Consider the following 13,784-nt stretch of genomic DNA (forward strand, 5'->3'; position numbering starts at 1 on the left):
AAATATGTAAGAATAAAATTTTGCATGTAGATATGTATGACAATTATGGCATATACATGTAAAAATGTCGTCTGCCTAAACTTGGGGGCTCGCGGCGCGATGTTTGCTAAGGAATATACTTGAATGTTTTTCACTACAATTTTTTCACCTTGGTTATGTGAATAAATTGTAAATACAAAAGTAGATCTTTTAACTTTTTATAACCTACAACTTTGCCATTTATATATGCTACAGTCAAAACCCTGAACCTGTTGAAGAACAAACGTTAATCTGTAGGTATATTTTATGGACTAATGATAAGGAAAAATATTAATAAATTTGATTGGTGGGGCTAACCAAACGGTACGTTTTTAATTAATTATTTTTAAATAAACAAATAAGGAACAAACAATTATTTATAGCGAAAAATCAAAAACAAACCATGAACTAACGATATGCAATAAAAAAATTTAAATATCAAAAAAATAATAATTTGCGGGGGCCAAGTTTGATGAGCTACAATAGATAGACACCACAGAGATAGACACTTAGAGCTTCTATACGATTTTTGTATCTTTGGATCCAGGCAAAAAAGATTCACTTCTGCGCCCTTTTTTCATGCTGTACTTACAACAAATTATCAAGCCAATTCATCACAGTAATACGACTTTACCTAAAGGTCATTATTTCAGAAGTCTTTTATTTCCCAAATGACGAGAAAATATTATGTACAAAACTTTGTCATGATAATATATCAAGTGACATTCGTAGAGTACGCGGTAAGTGATTCCTCCCGCCGCGCCGCCAGTTGTGTAATTTGTTAAAAAAAACAAAAAGTGTTATAGTGCGTTATACAAATATATAAAAAAACAATGTTGGAACGATCTAAATATAGGCAAAAGAAGGAAAAATATCTTGATCATTTGTGATCAAAAATAAGACTTGTCTTAAAAGGCTTGTAGCCGGGCCATTAAATCTTCAAAAAAAAATCAAGTAACATTGACAATTTATCGTAGATTGTTATCAATCGTCATTTTGGTACCTCCAACAAGAAGCTTATAGCTTATACACTGGAGATTTCGGTATGAACATTTGACGTGTAACAAGAAAATTGTTGTGTTTTATCACTTTCACACCTAACTTGGTATTGCCACTGTTAATACGAAGTTTTCCCAAGGCTACTATGTATGCCGTAATATTCTGTGCAAAAGGTTAGTTTTTGTACATGAGTTTGATGATAAATTGCCAACAACGTCATTCAGAAGCATTGTTGGATGAGACAATTATTATTTATGCTAAATAAAATAAGTATCTGGACCAATTATTAAAAAGCGATACTCCCTGATTATGGGTAGTTACCATAATAAAATTGTAGCAACTCTCACTTTGACAATATGGCATAAGTGTCAAAAAAATTGCGTCGCTTCGAATATTTAAGTTAATATTGTTGCGTATTTAATAAATATTTTCCGAATATAAATAATGTATTGCATTGTGAAAAATTGCAGAAGTGTTTGGACACCAAATTCTGGCATAGAATTTCACAGGCAAGTGTATATTTACGTTATTTACAATATTCCTCAATACTCCTGCATTTACTTGTTTAGAATCATTTCAATGGCAAAAATTGTAAAATTTTGCATCATTTTAGAAAGCAGTCATGTTAAATTTGTTATTTTATCATTTTTCAACAAGTTTTCAATAAACAAAATTAACAAGTAAGGTAACCATGATGACGAGTTTTTATGGATAGTGAAGAGAAATTGTAATAACAATATTATGATGAAATTTAGAACACCATTTTGATCGATCTGAAGTAGCTTACAATTTGGTAAACAGCATCTGATGCAAAACACAACTTTCCTCTAATTACAAAGGATGTTAATGCTATATATCGGTTCATATCCAGGCTTTGTAGCCAAGAGTTATTTAAAACTATCATTCTATACCAATTAAAATTGTATGTACCTATAAAGTATGGCCAGTAATATTATAATATAATTAATACTGTTAAAAATATATGTCGTTATTATTTATAGACCATGATTTTTAGTTTTTTCTATTTCGAAAAATCCTGAATATACAAACCAGTGTGGTCACCCACAGAAAGAGACAAAAAACAACACTGACGTCATTCAAGGTTATATTTTCTTGTGACAAGTCAATGGTCATAGTGCAATCTCCAGTGTATTAGATATAAGCTTCTTGACCTCCAAGGTACCTCTCTTCATACTTGACACTGGCAAATAGTCACATCTTCTTGCCATGAAAACCAAAAAAAAAAAAAAGGTACCTCTCTGAATCTGTCTGTGTCTCTGTCACTTGTCAGTAATTGTCATTTGTCAATTGTCAGTGTGATTTGAGAATTGAGATTTGAGATTTCATCAAATATCAAATTGCTCTGTGGCAAAGTGGAGTGGAAATCAAATTGGGATTTGTTAGGTTTAATTAATGAAGATTTTAATTAATAATTTATAATTATTTAAAATGACACCAGAGGAAACAATTGAAAACTTTAAAAAGATTGGTTTAAGTGAGCAAAAGGCAAAAGAAACATTAAAAAATGCAAATGTTACCAAGTTTTTGCTACAGATTCTGAGTGAGGTTAGAAATATACCGATATTTAAATTTAATATGTCCTTTAATTGAGTGGAATTACCTTTGGGTTTAAATATCTATTGTGTTTTTAAGGTTCAACTAGACCAACTACCTTCTGGAGCAGGTTTACTCTTGTACCATCTGGCTACTAAAATTAAACCGCAAATTGCCAATAAGTTGTCTTTTATATGTAAGTACATAGCTGAGGGCAAATTAGATTCTACATTGCGAGTTGATGCCGCCTTAGACTATGTTCTCAGTAATGTAAGTGAAGAAAATATTAATAGTAAGGATTTCGAAAATGCGTGTGGTGTAGGAGTTGTTATAACACCTGAACAAGTAGAACAGGCTGTTGAGAAGCATATGGCAAAATATAAAGATGAATTACTTGAAAAAAGATACAGATTTAATTCTGGGATTGTAATGCAGGCTGTTAGAGCCGATTTAAAATGGGCTGATGGTAAAGCTATCAAGAATGAAGTTGATGTGCAGGTAAGGATTTTTTATTTATTTTATAGAGTAATATCTAGAATAAGAAAGTAGTAAATTATTTTATACAATACTTCATTACTTCAGCAATTATTGTTTCACAGATACTAGATCTTTTGGGACCCAAAACCGAGGCAGATTTAGCTCCAATTCCTAAAGCTGATAAAAAAGCTAAGTCTAGTAATGAAACCAATAAAAAACCTAAAAAAGAAGATGCTTCCGGTGAGTAAATTTTCTTAATTTTTAATATTAGTGATTAGTGAATATGTAAACAAAAATGTTTTGTCGAACCTGTCTTGTGAAAATTTTCAGATGCAAAAGTTACTAAAACTGATGAAGCACCAGATGTGGGTGGAGCTGTCTCAATATCAGAATTGATGAAAAAGTTGCCATTCCATGCGCCCGGTGAAAATTTTAAAAGTGATGGCTATGTAGTTACCCCAAACACAAAGAAGTTACTGGAAGAACATCTCAAAATCACTGGTGGCAAGGTTCGAACAAGGTTTCCTCCTGAACCAAATGGTATTTTACATATTGGTCATGCTAAAGCAATCAATATCAACTTTGGATATGCTGCCGCTCATGATGGATTGTGTTTCTTAAGGTATGATGACACTAATCCTGAAAAAGAGGAAGAGAAATTCTTTGTTGGCATCAAGGATATGGTAGAGTGGTTAGGTAAATAACAATTTTTATTAAATTGTTCATAAACATGTTGATTTTAATTGAAATTAAGATAACATGTTTTGGATTGTGTAACCTACATGTAATAGTAATTTAGATGGATATATATAACATTTAAATACATAATAATATATAAAATTTGTAAATATAAATGATATTGTTCATATTTTCACTTTCAGGTTATACACCATACAAAATCACTCATTCTTCTGATTACTTTGACCAGCTGTACGAATGGGCTGTGAAGTTAATAAAGAAAGACTTGGCATATGTGTGTCATCAGAAAGCTGAAGAAATTAAGGGCTTTAACCCACCACCTTCTCCTTGGCGTAACAGGCCTATTGAAGAAAGTTTGCAATTGTTTGAGGTAAGCACTTCATTTTGGTTACAATTAAAATGAACCTTATATATTTTGATTTCTGAGTAAATTTCATGTTTTGCCGCATGATTTTTGTTTATTATTCGCTCAATATGTTGATATAATTTAGATGGTGGTTTATAATGAATGTTGTAAATATGTTGTTAATTATTATTTAGCATTATAAAATATGATTGACACAATCCTTTTTTATTAATAAGGTTTTCACCTTTTAATTTAACATAATTTAATCAGGATATGAAAAATGGTAAAATAGATGAAGGAGAAGCTACTCTACGAATGAAAATTACTCTAGAAGAGGGCAAACAAGACCCAGTAGCATACAGAATTAAGTTCAAACCCCATCATAGAACTGGCAATAAGTGGTGCATCTACCCTACTTATGATTACACACATTGCTTGTGTGACAGCATTGAACATATCACACATTCTTTATGCACTAAGGAGTTTCAGTCAAGGAGGTAGGTTATAGTTATGATGTGTGATATTTAAAAAAAATTAAATGCATATTATAAATTAATAAAGAATAGAAAAAATTCGATCACGAGGCGGGACTCGAACAGATGGGCGACAGATGGACGACGGAACGGGCGGATGCCTGACCAACTCAGCCACTCGTGACCCGCCAGAGCAACCAAATTTATTCTATTCTTTCAGTTCTATGTGTCTAAGGGACACACTGCGCATAAATGCATGTTGTGTTGTTAAACAACGTCATTGTTGTTGTGTACTTAATATTTGTGTAAAAAACGGGTTATATTTTTGCCTTTAAATGTTGGCACAACTGGAATCAAACAAGAAATTGTTGTTTACTATGTAATATTTAAATTTGGTAATATTTATGATCGAAACAATCCACTTTTCTCTGGTAACTAATAAATATTGTTCGCTACTTAGAAGTAATATAAAGTTTAATAAATAAAACTAAAAGTTTAACATGTGTTTTTGTATAAAACATCCATTAACATTTTATTTTAGGTCATCATACTATTGGCTGTGTAATGCCTTAGATATCTACTGCCCTGTGCAATGGGAGTATGGAAGACTCAATGTCAACTACACTGTTGTCTCCAAGAGGAAGATTGCTAAACTTATTGATGAAGGCATTGTAAATGGTATGTATATTAAATAAAATAAGTCTCATTTAATAATAATAATCAGTTCCTTAGTGTAGTCTTCCTATTTTCTAGGCCAGCATAATAAATAAATAATCTTGTATATATTATATATAAATGTGGATAGCCTAAATGCATTATTTTCTTTTCAAATTTCAAACACTATTTTCCTGTTACTTCGCTCTGTTAAGATACACATCTTCACGTTATTGCATATCGGCCCTTCGTATTTCAAGTTGTAGTGTTACCAAAATGCATAATATGTATTGTCTTCTTTATTCATTTTGTGGCGAAACACAAACAAAGTAAATTTCGCATTATTATATTATATTATACAGAGTATGAGTCAAGTATTTTGGTTTAGTGTTCAAGCGTGAAAGCGTAATAGACATAGATATTGATATATTTTCCCTTAGTCTAAGTAAATTTAAGTACCTGGTTCATCAAAAAACATATTAGATTTTTTTGTATTGTATTTAAATGTTAGTAGTTTTTTTTCTGTATAAAGTTGTTTTAACTTTCAAAGTCAAAATTTTATTCGTGAATGTGGTGTTTACCTATCTAAAATTGAACACTTAGCTTTAAGTTTAATTTTATGTATATTTATCAATTTGTGTAACAATTTCTGGTAAACCTTAAATAAATAGATAAATAAATAGACCGAGTTCCTTTTATTAAACTACTCCCTGTGTATAGACTGGGACGACCCGCGGCTGTTCACGCTGACGGCGCTGCGTCGCCGCGGCGTGCCCGCGGGCGCGGTGAACGCGTTCTGTGCGGCGCTCGGCGTCACCGGCGCGCTGGGGGCGGTCGATCCTGCGCTCTTGGATGCAGCTGTACGGGATCATCTGAATACTGCTGCGCCTAGGTATCTTACCTACACAAGTTGAAATAATTATGAAGAAACCATTTGTTATTTTTTTTAAACAACACATTGTATAAGTTGGTCGTCGAATTCCGCCCCGCGCGCGCAACCGTGTACCTTTGCACTCCGTATTCTAAATTCGATATCTGCGAATATGTCTCACAAAAGCTTAGAAATCTGTGTTCGCGAGTTGAATAACACTGTAATTCTTCTACAGAACAAAGTGAACTCATTGGAATTGCTGATATTCGAACAAAATAACTTATTGAAAAATCTCCTTCAAACTCATCAAGATGTCAATACGAAGGTACTTCTCGGATCAGTTGGTCAAATGTGCGAGCCTGATGCGGGTACAACGAAGCAGCGTCCAGTGCGTCAGACGAGACTTCGTGCTGTTTCTTCTGTCCCCGCAAGCAAGCCTAAGGTGCGAACAGCGAGGAACATGTCGCCCATCTCAGCGCCTGCCCCACCGCCACTGCATGCGATACCGAGTGACGTCGAGCCAGCCCCTACTACAGGTACGGCGTACGACTCGAACCTCGTCTCGCAAGCGACCGATGCCTCCGATATAAATGCAAGCATCGGTACTAACAGTGAATGGGTAACAGTGAGACGCAAGCGAGTTTCTAATTCGTCGAAGAATGTAGCTCGTGGTACGGCCGCGCCTGGGACGACTTCACTCGAGGCTGCGGAACGTAAAAGCTATCTGCACGTTTATTATTTAAAATCTGGTACAACTGTTGAACAAGTTATCAATCATCTGCTCGTTATCTGCCCCAATGATAGCTGCTTCGTCGAACAGTTAAAACCCCGTGGAGACTACGCTTCCTTCAAGTTAACTGTCCCGACTAAACATGTAGATATTTATTTGTCACCATCTCACTGGGCCGAGGATGTGCATATAAAGCCATGGCGTAGTGGATTTCGCAAAGAAAAGGACACCCAAAAGCCGTAAATTTAAATCTCTCACTATGTTCTACCAAAACGTAAGAGGTTTACGTTCAAAGTTAGACAAATGTAAAATATCGGTATTAAGTGAACGTTTTGATGTATACGCTTTGACTGAAACTTTTCTTAACAGTGGTGTTAGTGATTCGGAAGTATTTCCCGCCGGATACTCCTTGTTTAGAAAAGACAGAGCTGACGATTCTGGATGGGGTGGAGTTTTATTAGCCTTTCGTGACTGCTACAACGTCAAAAACATTAGAATAAATAGCGGTGATATAAATTGTTTAGAGATTTTAGCTTTATCCGTTAAAATTAAGTTTACGAATTTTGTTTTTTGTGTTTTGTACATACGACCTAGTTCCAGTGATGAAATCTACTGTAAATATTTTGAAATTTTAGAAGACTTGTGTATTCGATTTTCGCAGCATAAAATCATTATTTTTGGCGATTTTAACTTAAACTCTGCAAGTAGAAACGTACTTACTCACTATAAAAACATGTTAGCTTTGTGCAAGTTTAGTCAAATTAATACTGTTCCTAATGTAACCGGTAGTATGCTAGATTTAATATTGTGTAATTTTAATACTGATTTACAATTGATCGATGACCCGCTACCGCTTGTACCCAAGGATAATTATCACCCCCCGCTTTTAGTAAAATTACGTTATTTGAGCCAACCACAGAAATACAAAACTCCGTCTGTGTGTAGTCAATTTATCTTGCAGTCTAATGAGTGGAATTTTCGTAAGGCGGATTTGAACAAACTATATTCGCGTCTCGAATTATTAGATTGGCGTGATATTTATGAATATGGTAATGTAGATGATGCGATTGAATTATTTTATAAAAAAATTTACGAGTGTATTAATGAATGTGTTCCCACAAAACGTAACCCCACATTTAATTCAAGATTTAACTACCCAGTATGGTTTACATCAGACGTAATTAGTAACATTAAAACTAAACATTTTCATCTAAAAAAGTATAAAGAAAATGGTACACAATTTAATAGGGAAATGTTTAGATATTATAGAATAAAGGTTAAAAACTTAATACATATTGCTTATTCTACCTACACGAATCAATTAGAATTTAACATAAAGAATGATCCATCAAATTTTTGGAATTTTATTAAACAACAGCGCTCGTCCCACTCTCAGCGTACTGAATATGAATATAACGGGAACCTTGTCTCAGGTGTCGACGCTGCTAATGCTTTTGCTACTTACTTTCAGTCGGTCTTTTTGAAAGATAAACCACAATTTAGTCCGAATAACATCTGCCCACATCCCGATAATGATTCCTCGCGTGTATCTATTAGCTACATCTCCAAGTCTGAAATACAAAATGCTGTTCGACGTCTTAAACCACGCTCATCTGCAGGACCCGATGGCATTCCTCCTTATCTCATTAAGGACTGCATATCTGTTTTTTTACAGCCACTTCACTTCTTATTCAACATGTCGCTTTCGTCCGACACATATCCCAATGAATGGAAAAAGTCGCGCATTACACCAATACCCAAAAGTGGCTGTAAGTCTCAAATTAATAACTATCGCCCTATAGCTGTAGCTTCTTGTTTTGGAAAATTATTAGAGATAATTTTAAATAATAATTTGACGAATCAGATTCGATCACTCTTGTGCGATCCTCAGCATGGATTCCGGTCGAAACGTTCTACGACAACAAATCTCATCAATTTTGTCGATTATACTGCAAAAGCACTCGATAAAAAAAGACAGGTTGACGTAGCTTATTTTGATTTTAAAAAGGCTTTCGATCGCGTAAATAATGATGTTCTTTTATCGAAATTTTCTAAATTTGGTTTTACACCCAAGTTGATAAAATACTTCGCTAACTATTTTGACGGTCGCGTCCAATACGTCCAACTCGGACGTCTACGTTCCGATCCTTATTCCGTGCATTCTGGCGTAAGTCAGGGCAGCACTTTAGGACCTACTCATTTCTTGGTCATGGTAAATGACCTTCCTAATGTACTAAGATCAGCCCAATGTCTCATGTTCGCCGATGACTTAAAACTATTCTTAACTATCGAATCTCATTCCGATTGCTTATCTTTACAAAATGACATAATAAATTTGACTTCTTGGTGCCACGAAAATCAATTAGAATTTAATATTTCAAAATGCAACATAATGACATACACTCGCTCGCGTTCACCTATTGTATATCCATACAGCTTAGAAGGCACAACGCTGCGCAGAGTCGACCACATCCGCGATTTAGGAATACTTTTTGATAAAACTTTAACGTTTAATGAACATATTGAGGCTCTGTGTCAAAAAGCGTACAAATCCCTCGGCTTTATCGTACGGCAATCGGCGAGGTTTCAGGATAGAAAAACTGTCGTCGTATTGTACTCGGCCTACGTACGCAGTATATTGGAATACAACGCAATAATATGGAGCCCTCACGAAAAGAAATACACACTACTGCTCGAGAGGGTTCAAAGAAAGTTTGCTCGTTATTTGTATTTAAAACTTTACGGATATTATCCTTACATGTATCCATCTCTTTTTGTAATAGGCATGGTTGGCTTAAATACACTTGAATTGAGACGAAAACTTGCTCTCATAATTCACTATTACTTATTATTAAATAATCGCGTCGACAATCCTGTCGCTTTGGGTATGTGCGGGTTGTGGGCGCCGCCTCCCGGCGTGTCGCTGCGCCGCCGGCCGCTGTTCGCGGAGGCCTGTGTGCGGACGCAGGCGGCCGGCACCGCTCCGACACACTCGGCCCTTCATCTGTTAAATCGTGTGCTGGCCTCCGATGCCACAATTGACATTTTTGCTAGTAGTATAAATACTGTCCTAGACCTCTGTATCAGGTACTTGGATGCACATTGAATGTAACTCCATTTTGTTTGTATTTTTGTTAACATATTGTTACTAAATTCTATGTATGCTTTGGTATTATTACTGTAAGTACAAAGAATGATTCTGTGTCAATAAATAAATAAATAAATAAGTAGTTAAGTTTCTATATGTTATACAAAGGGTATATTCGTGCTATTCTTATAAAATTTATATATTGTTTTTTTATAAATTACAATTATTACTCAGTGTACTTAAGCTTTTTGAAGAAGTTGTGTTCACATTTGAAAAAATGTTTTAGTTTTGGACATTTACACATTTTTATTTTGTTAAACCAGCCACACAGACAAATTTCTCATATCTCATATCTTTCACAGAGTAATGGTTGTCCTGGAGCCACTGAAGATCACAATCACCAATTTCCCAAGTGACAAGCCAATTTCGGTAACAGTGCCTGATTTCCCCAACGAACCTAACAAGAGCTCCCACCAAGTTGTATTGGATAGAACTTTATATATTGAGGCCAGTGACTTCAAGGAACAACCGGAGAAGGGATACCGTAGACTCACGCCAAATCAAAGTGTGGGCTTGCGACATGCAGGATATATTATTAAGGTAAGGAGTTGATATCTGAAATGGGGCTAAGTGGCAATCAATCTTTGGGCGCTCTTATAGTTAAATATTTAAACACATAGTTAGAACGTTACGACAGTAAGTTTAGAGTATAATTGCGAAATTTCCTGCATATCTGAGAAATAAAAAGGTATTTGTGATTATGGCCTAGTGTAAAAGATTTCTATTAAAAGATCAATAATTTCATAATTCTTTTTTTAAATCAATTTCTAAAATGAAAATGCAAATAAGCGGTTTTTAAAAACACTTTGTTTTTAGTCAATTTTATGCAAAATATTGTATTAACATGCTGTAATCTCCTTACTTTGTCATTAGTTTGAGTACTGTATGCCTTTTAAATTCACGCGATAATCTAGGCTTGATATACTTTTGAAGTATTCTGCGATGAAAACCATTGTGTGGCAATATATACAAAAGGAAAGAAAATTTATTGTGTCGTGGACCGATCGGGCCGCTTGGGGCTCAATGGGTTAATGTTTCGAAATTACAAGTTAACAGCGTAACGTAAAAGCTATGCTGTATAATGTTATTTTATATTTACTAAATGTAATATATTTCTTAAATATTTATATAATTTCTTTAGATTTGAGTACAAGAAAAATGTAATATGTATTCTTATTATGTTTAGAGTACATTCATTAAACGTATGTCTATTTTATCCCAGGTGTCGAAAATAATCAAAGACGACAATGGCAAAGTAATCGAGGTTGAATGTACGGCGGAGTCGACTGAGTCAGCGGAGAAACCCAAAGCCTTTATACACTGGGTGTCTCAACCAATCAGCATTGAAGTGAGACTGTATGAACCTTTGTAAGTAAATTTAATATATATTTCTCTTTGAAATTGAATGTATATAACTTCGTAAACTATTTAAAAGTATAAATTCAACTTTATGCTTTACTTTTAGTTCAAATTTTACAAGTATTGCACATACAAGTGCAATTTCCGGCTAATTTACTACGCTTTCCGAGCGCTACGCACAAGTAAACGTGCCGTGAGGATTTTTCGTGACGCTCGCCTAACCCCCTTAGACAGCGTACCGCTCGATAAGGTTATTATATGTTATAAATGTTTAAAAAGATTATTTGAAAATATTCTTTATTACCACAGATTCAAACACAAAAACCCCGAAGACCCCGCAGAAGTTCCGGGCGGTTTCCTCTCCGATTGCCGTAACGATACGTTGTCTGTGGTACGCGCGTTTTCTGACGCGTCACTTAAAGGTGCTAAAGTGTACGATAAGTTTCAGTTTGAGAGGATTGGATACTTTTCCGTCGATCCCGATACTAATGCGTCTAATGTGAGTATTTTTTTTTTGTTTTAAATGTTACACGTGTTTGGTGAAGGAGGTGGAGTTTATGGTCACATTTGGAATATTTTTGTAGTTGTTAATTTTTTGTAAAGGCACCAAAATATGAAATGTATGTCATCTTCTTGCAACTACTGTAATAGTTTACAATTAATATAACATCTGAAAAGTTTATTGAAATTATCTGAAGTGTTTTAATTCTATGAATCTAAACATTCAAATAGTTGATTGCACAATTTTAAACTCGCTTTTGCTTTCGCTGTTGCTGTAAAAGTTATGTGCAATATGAATATAACAAAATCAAAAATTTCGTGATAAAATAAACTTGTTCTTTACAAATACAGAAAGTTTTAAGTTTGAATTGTATGGACCAGAATAAATTCTGCGCAGCCAACTATAAACGAGGGTAATAAACGAAGCGCATTAAAACTGCAAAAGTGGTTATGTCATGCGTGGAAATAAACCTATGTATTTCACCTTTGCCCTATTTGTGTGAAAGTTAAATTCAGTGATTTAAGTATGCTATTTGTGGAAGACATATAACTGAAAGAAATTAAGTCGTAGGTACAATATTTTATTTTTAACCTTCGGCTATCAAATAATTGTGTTCTTTTTTTAATTAATTTTATAACTTTGTAATTATAATGATTTTTACTTAGATTACAAAATAAAAGACAGATGGAGCGTTGCCAAACTAAACCGAATAATTTATCGTCATTTTCAATAAAGCTATGTGTGCTGTCATTTCGCCGCTACACTGTACGTACACGGTGCTTCTGTGTGCGTGTAATGTTGCCAGATATTGAAAAATTTCCCAAATTTTTCCCCGACTACGGAAAAAAGAGGGTTATGTTTTTCGAGTTTATGGATGTATGTATAATATTTCTTTGACACGCCCTGCAGTATAAACCGTTGGACCGATTTTGAGTTGTGAGGTTTCATTGCAATGATCTGAATTATTATGTTAGTGGCGGTAGTGACGTAGGCTATATACATAAATGAGAAGTCAAGTTTTAATTTTTATTTAAATTCTTTTATTACATAAAGTACCTGCCTACTAAAGTTATATATGGACAAAATAATTGTATTCAATTTTTTATTAAATAAATTACATAAAAAAAGTTTCAATATTAACTATAATAATTATATTATTTTTTATTTTTCATAATATATGAATACGAATAGCGGTAGTTTTTAGTCGAGAATACGGGACATTTTATTTTCATCATATCCATCATGGAGTTCACATAAATTAAATCGCTAGCGAAAACGACTGTGACGTTTTTAAGCTTTATAAAAGAAACAAAATAATGTATTATGCTTATTAAAATAATCTAATAATTATCATGAACCTTTAGTGCAATATACAAATAATCACATTCAGGATCGAAAAATCCAACAGCATTACCCTGAAGATCTTTTAACCATTTTACCGTTTTACCAATAAAAATGGCAAATTCATTTTCAAAATACTGGCAACATACGTTGAAGTTTTGTATTCCTTCATATCTGTAAAATTATTATTCGTATTAAAGAAATAAATCAGCCGAATAATCTACAGAAAACCTGTGAAACGATTTTTTATCTTTTTTTTTTGTTTTCGGGAACAAATTTTACAGCGTTTTATTATCACAAGACGGCATTGTTTTACTAAAATTGCAAACCCTTTTTGACGTATTGCATGACACTTTATGCGCTATAGCACTGGTGCAGCGACGTATTTGTTTTTGATTTCGTATTTTCTTTGACAAGGGCGACGGGCGATTGTCATGCTCCATCTGTACTTTATTTTGTAATCTAAGGATTTTTATTTGTATTTACAGATCGTTTTCAATAGGACGGTGTCACTGAAGGAAGACAGCGGGAAATAATTTTTGTTGTTACTTTAATATTTGTCAATTTTATATAACCGTTTTGTAATTTTTATGTGAAATAAATTGTTTATAAA

The 13,784-nt window shown here is 34.0% G+C and overlaps 1 protein-coding gene across 1 annotated transcript; it reads left to right on the top strand.

The window, feature by feature from the left end:
* The first annotated feature begins 2,355 nt into the window (after positions 1–2,355).
* LOC123691833 (probable glutamine--tRNA ligase) lies at positions 2,356–13,784 on the top strand. The gene is made up of 12 exons (XM_045636409.1): positions 2,356–2,583; positions 2,671–3,069; positions 3,171–3,288; positions 3,379–3,744; positions 3,930–4,117; positions 4,364–4,590; positions 5,108–5,244; positions 5,941–6,112; positions 10,272–10,509; positions 11,192–11,337; positions 11,638–11,827; positions 13,660–13,784. Exons 1-12 carry the CDS (start codon positions 2,467–2,469, stop codon positions 13,705–13,707), a joined length of 2,346 nt encoding a protein of 781 aa, XP_045492365.1. The 5' UTR covers positions 2,356–2,466; the 3' UTR covers positions 13,708–13,784.

This window comes from Colias croceus, chromosome 5 (assembly GCF_905220415.1).
Source record: "Colias croceus chromosome 5, ilColCroc2.1".
Lineage (NCBI taxonomy): Eukaryota > Metazoa > Arthropoda > Insecta > Lepidoptera > Pieridae > Colias > Colias croceus.